This window comes from Marmota monax, unplaced genomic scaffold (genome assembly GCF_021218885.2).
Source record: "Marmota monax isolate L192 unplaced genomic scaffold, Marmota_monax_Labrador192_F-V1.1 WCK01_AAM20220418_F8-fsc00107, whole genome shotgun sequence".
Lineage (NCBI taxonomy): Eukaryota > Metazoa > Chordata > Mammalia > Rodentia > Sciuridae > Marmota > Marmota monax.
In genome coordinates this window covers 4,341,326-4,361,286 of record NW_026693761.1, presented here as the reverse complement: position 1 = coordinate 4,361,286, position 19,961 = coordinate 4,341,326, and the positions used below count along the sequence as shown (strand labels likewise).

Here is a 19,961-nt window from a genome sequence, read left to right as displayed (position 1 = left end):
CTCCTATCACAGAGAAATATATGAACAGGGACAAAAGACAATGTGGGACCAAGTAGCAGAGAAAAAAAAAATCACTTTCGAAAAGAAGTCTGAACAAGATAGAAAGAAATTGTGGGCCATATTGGTCAATAGTGAAGCATTCATAAGGTTAAAAACACACGTTTCCTATAGAAAAAGAAGCTAGATGTAAAGGAACAGGTTGATGGGTTAGGATAAAAATGAAAATAATGAAAGAGGTAAAAAAATGAATTTTAAAAAATTTCAGGTCATAATGTTGTAAAAGTCAACATGCAATAAAAATTTAAATGCAAACCAAAATTTTGAAGATGATTCAAAAGGGGAGGAGGGACGATAACTCTTTCAAAACAGGCTCTCTTCCAGTTCTAACTGCAAGGACCAAGGAAATATTAACTTATATATAATGGGAGCTGGGGAGGCACAGAAGATGAATACAAGAAGCTGGGAGCTGGAGCCGGCTGCCTTCCTACTACAACAGTCTCCTGGACTTAGTGCTTAATGGAGCCTATTCTAAAAGGAAGCAGGATTCACCAGCAATTCACCTCCTAAAAAGATGCCTTGGACCCAAGATGAGAAAGCAGAGCTGCTCTTCTACCTGGGGAAGATGCTGGTGTTTGAGAAGCAATGGTTCTGGATCTCAGAATTTGAGAGGAAAATCCTCTGAAGTTCCCTTATTTACACAGATATGAATACACAATGATTTGTCTTCTTATGAAATTCACAGGCACAGTATTTTCCATCAAAATTTAATAGGTATTGACCTTCCCTGACCCACCTTCATGCTTCATCTTCTGCCATTTCCACGGTGAAAGAAATTTCTTAATGCCTTCCTAATTGGTTTTTAATTATTTTCCTCTTAGTGGTAAACATTTCCCTGGCCTGACTTTTGTGAAATTGTTTTTTTTTTTTTTTTTGTCCTTAAATTTTTTTTAAAGAGAGAGAGATAGAGAGAGAGAGATAGAAAGAGAATTTTAGTATTTATTTTTTAGTTTTCGGCAGTCACAACATCTTTGTTTGTATGTGGTGCTGAGGATCGAACCTGGGCCGCACGCATGCCAGACGAGCGCGCTACCGCTTGAGCCACATCCCCAGCCCTTGTCCTTAAAATTTAAAACTTTGTCTAGGACATGTAAGGTCTTTCCATTTGCTTGCCCTGTATTTGGTAGGTTACCCTGAGGTTCTGAACAGGACTGAGTAAGAGGACTACCTGAAGTTTTCTATGTCTTCGAATATCTTTTTTCTTTCTATACTTTTTCTCCATCAGTTCATGGCCTATTTATGTTCCTGTTACAGATACAACGTTATTTTTTTTCTAATAAAAAAAGTTTGACTATCATTAACACACATAAAATTTTCCATCTTAACCATTTTTAGGTGTATAGTTGGGTAGTGTGTCTCATTGCCAAGCAGAATGCAATTAAAGTCATGAAATTTTGAAAGACAGGGGACAGATCAGAGAGAGTGACAGCCAGCTGGACTGTGGTGAGAAGTATTTTATGTGTAGAATGGCACCTCATGCAGGAGCTAGCCTAGAGTCTTTCTATGCCCTTCTGAATTTGAAATCCTGTGAACCTGCAAGAAGGTGGGGAGACTTTAAGAAGACCTGCAGAAGGCTGCTGTAGACTTTGATGATTGTCTATATTTGATAAATAGGTGATACCCTCCTGAGAACAAACAGGAAAACTTTTTCCTTCTAAATTCCTTTTTTTTTTTCATTTCTTACTTAATTTAGGGATGAGCTTGTCCAAAATCACTGTTCAGGCAACCAACAATCACATCTTTGCTCCTACATCCTGCCCTCGGTGAGGTCTGTGACTCAGGCTACCAAAAAAAGTTAGGAGAGACTTGAAACAAAAAGAATGGATTCTAGAATCTTCTTACCTCCCATTGAAAACTTTCTTGTGTTCTGCCTCTATTGCCTTATCTGCCTGCCAAGAGCTGACTTCTTCTTGCTGGAAATTCCTGAAGGAAACTCACTGAAGTTCTCCAGCTCTCAGCCAGGGCTCCTGGGACCTGGGTCTCATTTCTGCAAAAGTTCCTGCTGGTTATCCAGATTCCCCTCATCTCTGATAGCTGAAGGTGCCCTTGCACGCTGAACTCTTAGGGCATTATCCAAGTATATCTGCCATCACTGAGCCCCTTTATCATAGAACTCGTACCACTGACTACTTTAAGAATGCTGGAATAGTCAGCCCCTCTCACAATGAGAATTTTCTGTTTCCACTGGTACCAGTGGGTAGGAGAATCCTTTCCCTGGGCCTTATTTTATTAGAAGTAAGTGAGCAAAGTCTATCTAACCTAAGATACGACAGCATCACAGTTGTTCATCTCATTGATCTTACACCCCACCCCAGAGTTGATGACCAAGGATGGATTAGCTTAATGCCTTCCTTCAGGAAGATCAACCTCTTAACCAGGAATACCATTTCAATGGCAGCTTCATGGAGGAGAATTTGGAAGCCAGAAGGGATTTTCTGGCATCTCTTGAATCACTCTACACAAAGGTCACTTCACAATTTTTACAACTGAAGAGAGTTCCTTTGTCTGTAATTTATATGAAGTTGAAGAGAAAGACATGATGGGGGTAATCACTGACCCTTTCACAAGGAAATTAAAAAATGAACTGCTGGGTAGAGAATCTTGTAATGGGTGCTAGAAGCAATCTTTCTGCCCAGACCTCAAAAACTGTCATTATCCCTGGATTCAGAATCTGATTGATACTGACCTCAAGCCAATCTAAGAATTATAGTTCAGTTCAGAGAAACATCTTTTACTCATCAAAAGAGAAAATACACATACATGTTTTCTTTGCATTTTCCTAAAAAATGGATTTAGTCACTTCAGAAACAAAAGAAATAATTTAGAATCGAATCAAGTTGAGGTAAATATTCTCAAAATATAAGAATGTTTTCCCTGTTCATCATGTTAAAATTGGTAAATCTCCCTTTTAAATTGACCCTGCTTGTAGTGGCTCAGTTGTTTTCAAAATTCTCAGATGTCTTGCTATTTACCACAAATATTAAGTAACACTTGCACCATTCTCAAATGAAATTAATAGATAATTCTGCCATTTAAAAATGAATTTTGTAACCTTCCTATAGTAATAAGGTACACAGTATATATATATATATATATATATATATATATATATATATATACACTATATATACAGTGTTCTAACTACAAATGAGTGATAAGAGGAAAATGATTTATAATAAAATAATATGTATGTCAGTGTATACTCAGGCATAATCACAAAGACAGACAAAGCAAAGCATCCTGATGTTGTCATCTGCATTGGAATACCTACTGAATACAACTGAAATTAATGCTTGCAGGTATGTTGCATTGTATTTATTGTCATACGTAACATTGCTATCAATTGTGTAAATTTCCAAGGAATGAACAACTATTGGTAAAGTTCTGGGGGAACCAGAATAAAATCTTTCCTCAAAACTCATGGATTTGGTACAGGAGTACTCGGGCACACCTGTGGCTCAAAAGGCTGGTGCAGGAGGATTGTGAGTTCAAAGCCAGCCTCAGCAACTTAAGAAGGCCCAAAGCAACTTAGCAAGACCTTGTCCCAAAATAAAGAATAAGAGGACTGGGGATGTAGTTCAGTGGTTAAGCACCCCTGGATTCAATCCATGATAAAAAAAATCCAGATTATCTGAGAGAAGTTAAACCTCAGTTGGAGACAGAATCTAAAGAACCACCTGACGATCTATCTGAGGCTGAAGTTAATGCCACATTGGACATAAGATTTTCAGAAACTTCAAAAATTCTAACTTCAAAAAATTCTTACCATACAAAAAATACTATGCATTTATAAAACTGAATAAAAATCAAATGTTCTGATTATTTTCAGTGCATTTCAATTTATGAAGTTTTGACAGATCATTCAAATAGAGAGAGAGCAAGACCTACACAATTCTTTTCTATGTAGACAACTGTATCCAAGTTAAGATACTTGTCCTTGGCTCCACCTTCAAGTACTAGTAATCCTCTCTTAAAATGATGATATCCAAAAATGGTCCTTGGGATCAATGTCATCCCCATACCTGGGTTAGATCAGCTCTTATACCAATTAAAGACAAAGAACAGGCAACTTGAAATTATTCTATTTATTTCATTAACACTGATGAATAAGATGTTTTATTTTACAGAGTGTGCATTTTCATATTTGGATAATATTTCTTTTATGGGCCCACATAACTAGGTCTTTTATTATGATAGAGAGAAGCATAGTTGCCTGACCTCAACATATCTAAAATCTGGAAAAGGTCAAAACACAAACTGTAAGATAGAAGATATTATGATACTAATAATATAAGAAGAGAAACATAATGAAATTTTCACAAATAATTTTTGAAGGTAAAATATTTTACTCTATTTCTTTATTTTCTTATACATTTATTGGACATTACCAATTTTCTTAAAGTGTTCATGTCTTAGTAATTGTCTCGCAAACGTTATGGAACAAAGAGAGAAATAAAAAATTAGGAAAATCAGAAGAGAAATCACATAATAAATGAAAGCAATATAATTAAAAAGAGGAAAAACATGACAGATAAAAGAAATTTAAAATAGGAAAAAAATTGGAAACTAGAAATGTTCCCAGTATGTTGCTGTTTTTTCTTCCTCAAAATTAATTTCTATGAATCGCAATTTTAATGCTAGAAACTCACAGAGCTAATTCTTATTCCCTTGATGTATTTGTGGATCCATAAGGTGACAGCCAATTATGGAAAACTGCTAAATCGTGAAGATATACCTTGCTGAAAAAAAAAAAAAAAAAGTTCTCAATTCATTCTGGTCTGGTGTATTGAGAGCTAAATTATAACCAAAATAGTAGTTCTATTCTTACCATTAGTTACTGCAGGTTTTCTGCAGCATTAAAAACATGCAACTGGATTTGTTTCTTGGCAAATTTAGATTATAAAATTTTGAAGGCAATAGAAATATCAGCAGGAAGGAACTAAAATCCACGAGCATAGTATCAACCTAGCCATTAATAGACATTCGTGAAATAAAATGTGGCACATATCACAAGTTACAAAACAATGGCAAAATGCTAATCAGAATTTTGCAAAAACTTCAAATTATTTAATATTTTGAAGGTTACATTTTTTATTATTTTTCAGTACATTTGTTCATTCATTCCTCAAATTCAGAAAACTTTCTTGATAAAGTCTTATCTCATACAGTCTAAATTAATGGTTACTCCATACATTTACCAAAAGTTTTTAAGAATGTAGTTTTCATTTTTAAAAAAATATATAACTTTAAGAATGAAATGAACTTCAAAAATTTCAATAGAACTTTCTGTATCAAAAGAACATTTAAATTAACTGTAGCCCAAGACATCTAGAAATTCTTCCAAAATACAGAAAAGGAAAAAATGTTAATCATCTCTCTTGGGAACTCATTTTAATGCCTAGCAGCACATTGATCAGGAATATTCTCTAGGTTACAGTTTCACCATTGTTTAGATATATTCAGTAACCTTATAAATGATTTTTGGAGGAACAGTACAATTGGTGATCCTGAACACAGACCCCTATGACCTTAAACTTGACCTTTCAATAGACAAATCTAGAGGGATGGGAAGGACAGTGGAAGGAGATGAACATTATATCTTATATACATGTATGATGACACTTCTGGTGTGACCCTGCACCATGTCAGCCAGAGGAAGGAGAAATTGTGCTCCATTTATGTACAATGTGTCAAAATGCATTCTATGGTCATGTATAACTAATTAGAACAAATATAAAATAAATAAATAAAGTAATGTTCTAGAAAAAAAAGGACATATCTAGAAATCCTTGTTCTAGCAGTAGTCCACGAGATCTGTTTCTCTTCATGTCTAAATACTGAACTTCTCACCAGTTATGATTACCCAGAGAAATTTCATACTATTTCTCCCTTCATCTCTTTTTGCCAGTATGAGTTGGATGGATCATCTTGCCTGGTGTGTTGAGAGCTAAATTATAACCAAGATTAACCTACCTAAGGTGAAGAGGCATGAAAAGAACTAGACAGCTGAGTCCAGTCCAAACCCCAAGAAAAGACCATGCTTCTAGCTGAGGAAATTAGAATGAGCTAATGAAACTAGTACCTGTTAGACCAAGCAAACATTTCACGCTAGAAAATAATGCAATTTCATATTTGGGTAATATTTCTTCTGTAGGCCCACATTAGTCAGCCTTTTATTATAACACAGTATTATAGAGAGAAAAGCATAATTGCAACTCCATGTGGAGTCATCATCAGTGGTCTTTGTATGGGCATCTTTTGGAGACCACAAGGATCAAGTAAAGATTGAGATGAGTGCTCTGTAATTTTATACTACTTTTGTTTGGCTGGAGCAAATAATGAATGGTATTCTTATTGTAAGCACAAAATGATGGATGCAGACCTCAAAAGATTCAGAGATGCCGTTTATTCATTCACAGACTCAGGCACCATAGGGGTTCATTTTCTGGATGAGAAAGTGGCCTTCAGTTACAGAGGATACAGTGAGGGTGGTTTAATCATTGGAAACTGTGGATGTGCCCTTTGGACAGTCAGGGGCTAGTGGTGCAGGTTAAAACTTTAACTCAGGAAAGCAGTGGTTAAAAAGGTTGAAACTCATTGTTACCTGGAGAGATGGAAGTCCAGATCCTGAGAGATGTATCCTCAAATCTCACCCATTGCTTTTCTTTCTCTGGGATTCACTGTTTCCCAGAGTTTCCATATTTACTGAGTCTCCATTTAGGACTAATTTGCAATGGGGGAAGGTCCAAGTCCATAGCCCAGCATTCAGAAGCCACTCCCTTCCTTCAGGGCCCATTGTTATTGGGAAAGGACTTACCGGTAGGTTAATGCTTGGCTAGTTTTCTCTCCCTCCTCTGGAGCTGCACCATCTCTCCGCTTTTCTTCTGGGGCTATCTGGTTGGAATATTATTTTCCATAGCCCTCCACTTACCTCCCTGGACTATTTTCACTCCCAATACAAAGAAATTACTATGGTGGTTCATGGCTAACGGCACAAAAGGCAATTCCATAGGTCAATTATCTTTTGCTTAAACCAATGGCTTCCCCCTAGAACAAAGAGCAGCAAATCACAGCAGCTAATGGCTGTGACGCTCAGGAAGATTTCATTGTAAAATGCAACACTGTTATTGCAGCCCTTGGTTTGTGCCACAACATGCAAGTAATAGATCCTGAAGAACTGGTAGGGAAGAAAACAAATAAGGATGATGCCTATGAAGAATAGATTCTTCAGCTGAGCCCAGAACTCCTGGTGGGACAGTAAGGAGTGGCTTAGCTTCCGCACCATGGATATAGTGATGAAGATCTGGAAGACCAAGAGAATCACTGCAGTGGTTATGACAATAATGACTATTATGTAATTGATGGCTTGCACATACTCACGACCAAGTTCCTTATGGAAATTAAAACAGTGGTTTTCATTGTACTCCTCATTATTTCCATACTGAGAAATGACCAGGGGTACCACAATGACAATCACCAAAAGCCACATGCCTGAACTGGCAGCAACTGCATGTAGTTTTCTGTAGAATTCCACTTTGTCCTGGCGCTTGAAGAAGATGAGGTACCTGATAACCAGGATCACCAGGTAGAAGAGGAACGTGAGGTACATGTGGATGTGCAGCATGGCACTCACAAATTTGCAGAAGGGCAATCCAAATGTCCAAGTCTCCTTGATGAGGTAGGACAAGCGGAAAGGTACTGTCAGCAGAAAAACACTGTGGACCACCACCAGGTTAACGACTGCTGTGGTCGTCACGGACCGTGTATTCATTTTCACCAGCAGGAACAAAATGGAGATGACACCTGTCAGTCCGCCAATGAGCACTACAAAGTAGAGCCAGGTTAAATGAGGAGTCAGTATAGGATCACAAGAGGAATTCCTGGAGATATTGTAACCAGCCATTCTTCAGACATCGCCTGAAAAAGAAAAAACACTGATAAACTTCCAGAGTTTCATTCAGAGTACTTTTAAGGCACTGACAACAACGTGGCTTGCAATTTATCTATTTACATGATGTAAACTTTATGTGCCTTAAGAATGAAGATTATGTCATATGCATGTTTGTGTATCTTAAACCTAAAACACAGCAAGTCATTGTTTCAGTCCATTTCTGTTGCTATTAATACAATACCACACATTAGGTGACTTTATAAAGAAACTAGGTTTATTTTGGCTCATGGTTCTGAAAGTCCAAGGTCAAGGTGTTACCCTTAGTGATGGCCTTCTTGCTGCAGACTTTCTAGGTGTCACGGAGACAAGGAGCATGCATATATGTCTATGCCTCTCCTGGTCTCTCTCCCTCTTTTATAAAGCACCAGTAGGATTCATTTATAGGGATGCCACCCTAAAGAATTTATCTAACTCTAATCCTCCCCAAAGATGCCACCTCTGAACCACATGATTGGATTAAGTTTCCATCCTCTTAATACCTCACAAAGGGGATGAAATTTGAACACGTGAAACCTTGGAGAATGTGCACTAACCATATCTAAACCATAACAGTCATTGATTCTTAATTTTTACTAGGAATAAAAATCTAATCTTAATCTTTATGATAGATGCTACCAGAAAAACACGCACACACACACACACACACACACACGGACAAGGCAATCTGCATAAATCTTAAGAGAATTACAGACCATGGGGAAATACTAGTACTATAATAACCAATAGAAAATATTTTTATACAAGATATTTTTTAAGCATGATTCTAGTTCTCTAAATCCTTCCACCAGGAAGACTCAAAGAGATTCAAATTGAATTGTTCACTCAGTACCTGACCTTTGTAATACATTTGCAATTATTCTTATTCATTCTTTGAATATCTCTTCATACAATGGAGATGGATTGAAAGATGAATGGATGGATGAAATGATGTAAGATATTTTAAGATCATGATTTTAGTTGTTTAAATCCTTCTAACTTGCTCTTAAATGACCAGAGAATATTCACACTTAATTCATTTATGATACTGATTTGAGAAAAATTTAGATAAGTCAAGGCAGCAACAAGAAATAGGAAGATTTATCTGAACTTTTCATTGTACTTATATTTTCATGTAACTGGGAGATCTGACTGTTAAATTTAACAGAGCCCCTATCAAAATGGGCATGCCCTTCCCATTCTCCTAGTCCCTGCATTCAAATGTATAAAAGGGCAATTGTCATTCCTCCTCCAGACTCCTGAAAGATCCTCTCCCCAAATTATTCAAACCCTCATACTCCATCTTCAACTTAGTTATTATTAAAGATTTAGAAGTCTTTCAATTTCACTAACAAGTTATATCACATTTCCTACTTAAAGGCCTTCAATGGCTTCCCATTTAAGATAAATATCGATATCTTTCCGTGTCTAGAATGTTCTGGGTTACAACGGCAAAGACTGGTCCTTTGAGACCAGACTCAAGAAATAATCAAACTTTGATGGAATGCACATGAGGACATGAGTGGTACAGAAGAGCCTTAATCACGCCCAGCTTTCTGACTTGAACAATTGCCTTGGTAGAGGTCTATGTACTGACACCAGGGAAACTCAAATAAATTCAAATTGAATTTTTCACTCAGTACCGAACCTTTGGAACATATTTGCAATTATTTTTCTTCATTTACATAATGGAATATGTCCCAGCAATACAAATGAACCTACTTTTGATATACATAACACTGATGAATCACAAAAACATATTAAATCATATATATTCTCAAGAAGGTGACAGTGCCCTAAAGGTGCAAAAAATATTGTCCTTGATGTATTTCATGGTTTAGATATAAGGTGTCCCTCAAAAGTTCATGAGTGTGGGGTGCAGTGGCGAAAGCCTGTAATCCCAGTGGCTCAGGAGGTTGAGGCAGCAGGATGAGGAGTTCAAACCCAGCCTTAGCAACTCAGCAAGCCCTAAGCAACTCAGTGAGACCCTGTCTCTAAGTAAAATACAAAAAGGAACTGGGGGTGTGTCTCAGTGGTTGAGTGCCCCTGAGTTCAATCCTGGTACCAAAAACAAAACAAACAAACAAAGAAGTTCATGAGGTGAGAATACTAGAACATTCAGAGGTAAAATGATTGGTCATGAAAGCCTTAACATAATCAGTTCATTAATTCCCTGGTAGAGGTTAACTGGGTTGTAACTGTAGGCAGGTAAGTTGTAGCTAGAGGAGATGGGTTGCTAGGATTGTGCCATTGGGGTATATATATTATTTCTGGTGAGCAGAGATTAGGTCTCTCTCTGCTCCCTTATTGTCATGTCCTGAGCTGCTTTCCTGCCTCATGCCCTTCTGCCTTGATGTTCTGCCTTGCCTCCAGCACAGAGCAACAGAGTCAGCCACTGATGAACTGAGACCTCTGAAACAATGAGCCCTAAGTAAACTTTTCCTCCTCTAAATCGTTCTTGTCAGATCTTTTGGTCACAGCAGTGAAACAGCTAACTAAAACAATGTGTGAGAAAATATCATTCTATGTATATAAAGTATGGAAATGTATATATGTACATATATGTATAGACAGACAGACAGACAGACAGACACACACACACACACACCTGGCACATAACCACACAGGTATATCTGTGGTATTAAAATTTCAGAAGGAGGTAAGAGACAATTAGGGGAAAAAAACCTAAAAGTGCTGTCTAATGGCACAGTAATTTATAATCAGTTGAGAAACACTGTGCTCAATGAAAGATACCAGCCACAAAAAGTGCATACTGTTTGATTTCTTTTTCTAGAAAAGGCATAACTAATGTGAGAGAAAACAAATCCATGTAGGCCCTGGCCCAGGTCATGGGGAAAGAGATCCGCTTCCAAGCAGGTGGAGAGGCTTATGAGGTTATAGAAATATTTTATGTCATATTTGGTTACCACCACAGTTACTTGACAACATTTTTTAGATTACACACTTAAAATTGAGAGATTTGTTTGCATATACTTATACCTCAATACATTTTTTTTAAGTAATAATAACCTAACTCCAGGAAACTTCTATTTTTGTAAGCATGGAATACAACTTCAAAGAATCATGACTGGGTATTTCCTTAGGGGTTGCCTCGTGATAGACTTGATCTATGTGATGTGTCATCTCTACTTTGCCTCTCATTTTTCTCTGTGGAAAAATAGTTCATCAAGTAGGGATTACCCTGCATTAAACTCTGAGTCAGAACGGCTGTGCCGCCATGACTTCTGCTCACCATTTCCTTCAGACATTGGCCTAGTCAGACTGACTTCTGAAAGAAGGGAGTAAAATCAATAGCACATCACTTAAATCCTCTTTCTTTATTGTAAACTGCTGCAATCTCTCTCTTACATATATCAGAAACACATGTTAAATAATTGTCTCTGCTAAGACTACACTATATTGCCATATTTAATTTAACCCTCATGATAATCTTGTGAGTAGTGAAATGTATTATCATATGGAAATCTAGGTGATAAAACTGAGTCCTGGGAAGGATGCCATTTGACTAAGGTTTTCAGAGCCTGTCTGTCTGTCTGCCTCTCTCTCTCTCTCTCTCTCTCACACACACACACACACACACACACACACACACACACGATACACACATTCCAAAACATTATTGTGTGTCATGAAGAAGCATTGTGAATATGCCAATTCCAAGTTTCTAAATGTTAACATAAGCAGGAGGGAAGGCCATCAAGAAACTGCTCTGCTTGCATGGCTGTCTGCCAACATATCAACAGAGCAGCTCTTTCTGCTTCTTGGATTCCTAACTCTCCTACCCCTTTTTCTTGGTTTTTAGCAGATCCCACAGGTTAGCTCAATCAAAATCATTCTCTTTATTGCCTGCTTTTGTTATAGTTTTTTTTTTTTTGCAGCATTAGTGCTTGCATATGACTTCATTTACTGGTCAGCTATTGGATTGCAAAACATGGAGGCTGATGTCAGCCAAATGAGAATGTCAACGTGCAGAGAGATTAGACTGTTTGGCAAGATAGTAGTGAAATTGGTTACTCTGGGACAGCTATGGCATAATTCTTGTATTCGTTAATATATAGCCTAGATTTCAAATATTAAGATAACATATTAAATATAACTTCAATCAGACATTATATCAAATGTAAATAGAGTAAACAGTCCAATTAAAATACAAAGATTGTAGACTGAATTCAAGAATCAGGATCCAGCTATATGGCGTTTACAAAAGATATTTAAAATGTAAGAATCACAATAAAAGCAATAGATTCATTATAAAATGTCACATTTATTTCTAATAGTGATTCTTCTTTAAGACCTACTTTTATTAACATACTTGAGCCTTTTTTGTTTAGTGTTCATACTTTACATATTCTTCCATCCTTCTAATAGCAGTATTTATGATTCTTACACTTAAAATGTGCCATTTGTAAACAAAAATTACTTATGCCTCTCCCCTACAAATCCTACAAATTCAGATCACTTAACGTCATTTATCCCACCACTCCATTTTATGGTTTTCACGCATATTAATTCTACATGTCTTTTAAACCCCATATTGACATTTAATCCACAGTCATATGTTTTTCCCACTTAGTCCTTATTCATTGCTCTGTTTCTTCCTGCATTTCTGTGTTTCCATCCAGGACAATTTTGAAGAACTCCATTCACTATTTCGTCTAATGCAAGTTAATTCTTTCAGGTTGTGTGTGTGTTTGTGAAAATTTTTTCATTTTATATATATTATTAGGATTGATTGCAAGGCATAAAAACTTAGGTTCACACTTTCTTTCAATACTTTGAAAATGTTATTACATTATCCTCTAGCTTTCACCACTGAGACTTCAGTCATTAACATTGCTACTGCTTCTTCTATTATGATTGTCTTTTTTTTTACTTTAGCTCATATATATATATATATAGTGTTTTATGTTATTTTGTGCTTGTAGTGTTTTTCTCTGTTTATGCTGCTTGGAGGTCCTCATGGTTTCTTAAATTTATTGGTTGATGTCTTTAGTCACTTTGGGGAAATTTTTAGTACTCTCTTTGCAAATATTGTTTTGCCACAATCTCTTTTCTCCTATAAGAGTTTAATTATATTTATACTAGATTTTCACTCTTTCTCTAACCCCTACATTTTGCTAAATTATAATGCATTTTTCCATCCCTGCTTCCCCTGGATATTTTCAATTATTCTTGTTCAGTATTCCTGTCTTTGGTTGTGGCTAAGCTGCTGTAAAACCAACTTGTGGGTTCATAATACAAGATATAAAGTATTTTCAGTTCTAGAATGTGTAATTATTACTTTTTATAAATTTTATTTTGCTTATGGAATTTGCTCATAATCTGTTTCATTTTCTTTATTTTTTCCTCTATTTTCTTAAATTTGTGAACCATATTTATTTAAAAGCTTTGTTAATAGCATCTGTAGATGTATTTCTATTTTTTTTCTCTTGATCTTACCTTTGGCACGCCTAGTAATTCACTATTATGTTTTGCATATTTTGTTTCTAATAAGATAAAGTTTCCAAATAATATTTTTTTTCCTCCTAGGAAGGATCACCCTTTTCTCCAATATACTCAGATGATTTGAATCAAGGTTTGTTTGCAGGCCTAGTACGTTTTAATCTACCTTCAGGTCTCCTTGGCCATCCTATATTTTCAACTGTCATTAAAACTGTTGTCCTTGATCCCTGTTTTCTGATATATATGGACTGGCATCTAATCATTTTCTTATAAAATTTCCGATGTCTCTGCTATGCTTTCCAAAAGTTTTCAGGTCAAAGATCTTAGTCTCCCACTCCAAAAAGTTCCAGAATTCATAAAAATGTCCCCACAAATTGGTGAACAACTTCAATTCTCCAATCACAGCCCTGAGTTTAAAAAATGTCACTCTTGTAAAAAGGAGCTGCTTAATGCAGCTCACCTGTTTGAGGTTTTCTTTGTTCTGGAATCTCAACCTCTTCATTCATTGCCTCCGCTGCCTGCTGTCTTCAAGCAAATAACTTCTGTATTTTATTTAGCTTTTGAGATTATTTTGGCTTGAAGCTTTCATCAGCCAATAGCCATTCTATCCCAAGAAGATACAGAAACTAATATAAATTTTAATGTTTTAAAAGTGCAATAAATCCTTACAGTCTTGAACTCAAGAATTCAACAAAAAAGGTAATTTCCATGCAAACATGCAAAGATTCGTTCTCAAAGTTTCATAAAATTTATATTTTATGAAATGAATAGGTTATAGTAATGTACTTTGGAAATTTGAAGTATACTATCTCCTGCGTACAGTAGGCATTCTCTATAACATCCTCATTTCACTCTCTGAGCTTTGGTTACAATGATCTTGTTCCAGGTGCTCCAATGCCTCAAGTTTCGTTCACCTCCTCCTCCTCCGATCCCCCCTCACTCCCTCTTCCCCCTTCTCCTCCTTGTTCTTTGCCTTAGGAGTACTACCTCTTCTCTCAAACCCCATTACCTAGCTATCTAAAAGACCTTAAAGCTATTGTTAATTCCTTAGGAATGCTGTGTGTCACACACATACCAGGTAAGGTCTGCCTGACCTTCTCTTTCAGAATTCTCTCTAAAAGTAAATAATTACATGAGTAAATGAGTACTGGTTGCTGGCATCTCTCCACCCCTACCCTCAAATTATAAATTCCATGAAGAGAAGAACAGTGTTCATTTTTCCCATTTTTGTTTTCATAGCAGTAGTCAATACACAAAAGATGGTCCCTAAGTATTAAGTGAAGGAATAACTAAAGGTCCATCTAAGAGCACAGTGTACTGCTTCAATTCTTATATCTGCTACTGTTTGCATTGTTTCTATGAGGAAATTACTTAATCTGTATGAGGCTTATTTTGCTCATCTAAAAATGTAATCCCTATCTCATATAGAATTATGAGACAAATTAGATAATTTATGCACAAAGTTAAAATATATATATAACATGATCACATATTAATATTAATTGCTCTATGAAATAAGAATAAACCCAAAGTATGAAGTGGAAATATCTTCCAGCCTAACTATCCTCTTTGGCTGCTAAAACCCTGCAACTTTTTGCTCTCCTGAGAGGAACATAAAACTGATTTGACACAGCTGAAACAACAACAGTCATGGATGCCAATCACAACACCATCTTTCTGTGGCTGTCCCCACCAATGTCCCTAGTTCATGTGCAAGGATAAATGCTATGTGTTCTGGTGACTCACAATAATTCCCAGGATCTAATGTGTCTTCGTTTCCAAAAACCTAGGACATTCCTTGCCAGGCAGCATGAGAATAAAAGCAGGTATGGCCACATTTGCTAACCATTCAGCTAGCCAATTACATGGAACCAGCACCACATCTTTCCAGCCCAGACCTATCCACATATTATGTTACCCATTGTTGACTTGCCACCCAACATCTGGTTTTATTCTCTGATTGACCTGACAAACTCTGGCTCACTCCCCACCAAAACCCTGACTCAGATTCAGCAATCCTCACCTCACAATTGAGTGTTTCCCAAGTAAACTTATTGTCGGTACTTTCTCTCAAAATTATCTTGCTAGATAATACTCCTTTCAAGTCTCAGCTTCCACATTCCTTCTTGCTTCTTTCCTGTGGCTGCAGTTCCACCTCAAATTTTGGAGCAACCAGTTCCCAATCAGGAAGGGTTTATACACATCTCAGGAGATTCTGCAGGAGCCATTTGCTATTCCAATCCTGTCCTTATGGCCCATCCAGTTCTTGCAAAAAAGTCTTACTCTGCTTCCTTATCCCATTTCTATTACTGGTACCCATTAGCTGTTCTGTTTACCTGTACAGGGGCCATCATGATCTTCATAACCTATTGTTTGTCCCTGTATTATAATCTTGATGGCCAAGCTCCTTGATCCCACCTGCCTGTGAACACCTCCCCTGAGGCTGGGTCCTGACAGGTTTTTCCAGATGCTGCCTATGAACCTGAATGGACCTAGCTTGTTGCTATGTTCTTATTTCTATTTTTATGTTGTTTTGCCCACACTTAATCAGGACATTGTGTAAAACTCCCAGATGATCTGCCTCCAAGTCAGCTTCTTCATTCTGCCTGGTAGATCTCAGCTAAAACAATCCTTGAGCTAAACTGGGCCTGCGCTCTTCCACTCTGCCTGCTGGGGGCATACTCTCACTTCACATCACTCCTAAGAAGCCAGGCTTTGACTCTCCTAGGTAACACAGTGAGAAAAAAGAGGGGAAGTTAAAAAGTCCTTTCTGCCTAGAGCATGTTCCCTTTTTTATAAAAAAGAAGTCTCTTCTTCTTTGCCTCCTTCTATAAGGAACTTGCTCTTTTATTATTCTCTTGGAGACAACTTTATCCTATATAATGAACACCCTACATCCAAGATGACTCACAAGCTTTTGAAAGCCAAGCAGGAAGTAGAATAGGGCCAAAGGAGGAAGACGATGCAATAAAAACTATGGAGATCACAGGTAGTCCAGGAGGCCAGATAAGGATTGAAGCCCAATTTCTTCCACAGGAGAAAAAACAAGAATGTATATGTGCAAAAAGTATTCCTCTGCATCTAGGGATTGATGGGACTTTTTAATTACTGGACCTGAAATTACTCTCTCTTCTTTCTTTCTCAGAGATGATTCAATCTTCTGTATGGATGACTAGCTTGCAGCCATGACTAAGCATGTCCAAGAACACACTAACAGAGCTGGATGGTGACCTCCCCACCTGTGAAGATTCAAGGTTATTGCTACATTTTCACATAAGCCTCTTCTCTCATCCACAAGAAGAAATAGGCATGTGTTAACAGTAACCTTATTTTATCAATATTGCCTTGAAGAATTGTATTTTCCACATGGAAGTTGAAACATTGAAATACAAAACTAATTTTAATCTGGGTTTTTATTTTAGTTGCATTATATTGATCTTGAAGGTCAAATTTCTTTGTACAGTGATACAAAGACATTTTCAATAGCAATTGATAACAACAGCAATTCAACCAAAATGAACGTGTTCCTTTGAACCTAAACTATTAAATATTACGTTATCTGTTACTTTGCGTGTGTGATAGATTTGGATGCCTACAAAGGATGGAGGAAACTTCAAGCATCTGCACATAAAAGAAAGTTCAAAGCTTAAAAACCTTGGAAGGAAACGTCTTCATTACAATAATTTGAGCACACACAAAAACAATAAATGCTGTTCAGAAATGTGTTCAATGTTTCACTTCAGAATAATAGCTTGCAAATGAGAACAGGCACCGAGGCTGTGGGAAAGCCACAATGTCTGAGAGATGCCGTGGGCTGTGAAGCAGTGACTTACTGGGTATGTGACAGACAGGTCTGAGAGATGAATATCAGGACCTAGGTACTCGGAACAACTATAAGTGCAATTTATGCAAAACTCGCCAACTGTGATGAAACAAACACTCTCTTAAATGAGAAGCCATTTCTTCTCCTGGGTATTAAGTTTGGATTATATGAATTTTAATTTTTCAATATTTAGGCCCAAATTTTGTTATTTTCCCTGAGCTTTGGGATACAGACACTTTGAAGAGGAAAAAAAGGGAATTAAAAAAAAAAACTAGGAGGCATCTAGAATAGAATGTTTTAAACATACTTTTATTACTTAAAAACTCCACCTCACACCCAATTTTCACAGAAAAATAATAATAACATATGCACTAACCCAGTATTTGGCACAAGGTGAGTGGTTAGTGTTTCTGTAATGATTCAACAAACTCATGAAAGGAAAAAAATAGGATGTCAAGAAGATGATGGAAGGAAAGAAAAGGAAGACAAGAGAAAAAGGGAGGAGGTGGGGAAAACAAAGGAAAGGGGCAGGAAGGAGGAGGAAGAGGATAGAGGAAGAGAGGCTCTGATGGTCCCAGCAGCAATGCTGTTGTCATTCTCAGGCTCTGAGCCAACTATGGTATTTTCCTGGATTTGGGTCTTTACACCAAGAAGTGATGAAAACCTTTTACCTATTTACCTAGTTGGCTGTTTAATACAATATGAACCATACTCCAACAAAGGCAGCCAACTCATTTAAGACTTGTAAGAAGGCAATGGATGTCTTAGAAACAATCCATTACCAATACAAGGAACCAGGGATTTAAAAAAAAAAACATTAACATTTACTTTATCATTCAGTTTTGATATCTCACCCATGTGTCTTCATTGTATTTCCTCTTTCCAAAATATTCTGCCCTATTCTCATGCTATTATACATCCCTGATGTGCAAGCTCAGATTCCACATCCTTCAGGAGCCCTTGCCTAGCCTTGCAGACATTTTCAATTGCTTTCTTCCTTCCTTATTTCATATTTTAGTCCCTTGTGGACCTCTTGATTCTGAATTTCTTTCAATGTTAGCATAATTTTCTAAAATAGTGAACACAAGTTGTTAGTTGAATGAATAAAATAATGATGAAAAAATCATTGACCTCATTACTTTCTTTGATAGAGCCACATTTGGGTCTAAACCAGTAACTAATGTCAGGATCCCAGAAATAAACGATGGGTCCTGAGCAAGCTCTCCCAAGGAAGCATGGCTACCTCTCTGGCAATGTGTCGACCACCTCATCCTAGACATGAACCTCTCCCTCCTAGGCAGGGATCTCTTCTTTTTCTCTGCAATTGAATTCAGAAGTCTAGAATTAAGTCTTGCCTCAAACTCAAGTTTGCTTGAGTCCCGTCCACTCTCATTTTCCTACTTAAAACACTTTGGTTTCTAAAAGAACATATTTAATTCTGTATATATCTTGATAGATAGATAGATAGATAGATAGATAGATAGATAGATAGATAGATCCATCTCCTGATTTACCTATTAGCACAATATATTGGAACAGGGTCCATTGGTTTTTGTAGCTCTAAACCAGCCTCTCCCAATCCTGGTAGAGCAGTAGGATTCTGTCATCTTGCCTGCATGATTTTTTTCTTGTTTTGTTCTAATTTCAACCCACACACAGGAGAGCTCCTTGGATTTACCTAAGACTTGGTTAATGGCAGTTTCCTTGTGTCTTGCCAGTTCACTTCCCATTGCCTTGCCCACAATGTTTCTTGGGCCTCAGTGGTCATTCCCCATTGCCCAAAGACTACCCCAATCTCAGAAGTGAGACATGGAACTGGTTTCTGTGGTTGTTTTACAAAAATCTACGATAGAACCAACATCAGAGACCAGCCTACTAAATTAGATTCCTACAAAGTTTTCAGAATCCTCCAAAATAATGTTAAGCAATCCACATCCTTATAAGTGTATAGACCACAGTTACCAGGACTTCTACCCTTTTCAAAACAAAAGAGCACCTATAATCTTGGATTTCTCACTTCACTTATTAAACAAATAATATAATTTTTAAATGTTTATTGTATAGTAGGTAGGAAAGATTCAGAAATGGAGTAAACATCATTGCATTTATATCTCTTTCCATTTGGCAAGAGAGATAGAGATACGTAGATTATTAAAGAAACCCCTATAGGGAAGTAAAAAAGTGCTGTAAAATTTCAGAAAAGAGGGTAGTTATTTTAAGATCTAGTCACAGTGAAGGTATCAAAATGGGTACAGGTATTTGATGGGTACTTAATCTTGAAGGATGAATTGAAGTTCTGGACATAGAGACAAGATAAAGCACTCAATCAAAGAGTCAGAGTAAAGAGTGGATGCATGTTTAGGGGATTACCAACAGCCAGAAACACCTGAAATTTAAAATATATTAATGAAATACAGACGAGTGTCTGCAGATGAGGCTTACCCACTATGTTGCCACACTCAATATTTCCTATTCTATACTGAAAAATATGAGATGCAGTGGATTTTATAATCTCAAATAGCATTCAACATTTCAACTTCAAAATCATTTTGATAATAAAGGTAGAGTTAGAGAAGGGCGAGACAGAAGCATGATATCATTAGCTGGCCATTATGTCAGTCAAGTTTAAATAGTATAAGGATTAGCATCAGTCAGTGCCAGTTCCAAACTAAACAAACATTAAAAACATGG

The 19,961-nt window shown here is 36.9% G+C and overlaps 1 protein-coding gene across 7 annotated transcripts in view; it reads right to left on the bottom strand.

Annotated features, from left to right (window-relative positions):
* Nucleotides 1-4,160: 4,160 nt before the first annotated feature.
* Gpr141 (G protein-coupled receptor 141) overlaps nt 4,161-19,961 on the bottom strand; it is a 59,354-nt gene continuing 43,553 nt past the window's right edge. For all 7 annotated transcript variants that reach the window (XM_046460623.2, XM_046460622.2, XM_046460624.2 and 4 more), the window contains one exon: nt 4,161-7,974. In XM_046460623.2, the coding sequence (XP_046316579.1) occupies nt 7,043-7,960 (918 nt within the window). In that variant the 5' untranslated portion in view covers nt 7,961-7,974 and the 3' untranslated portion in view covers nt 4,161-7,042. The remainder of the gene's footprint in view (nt 7,975-19,961) is intronic.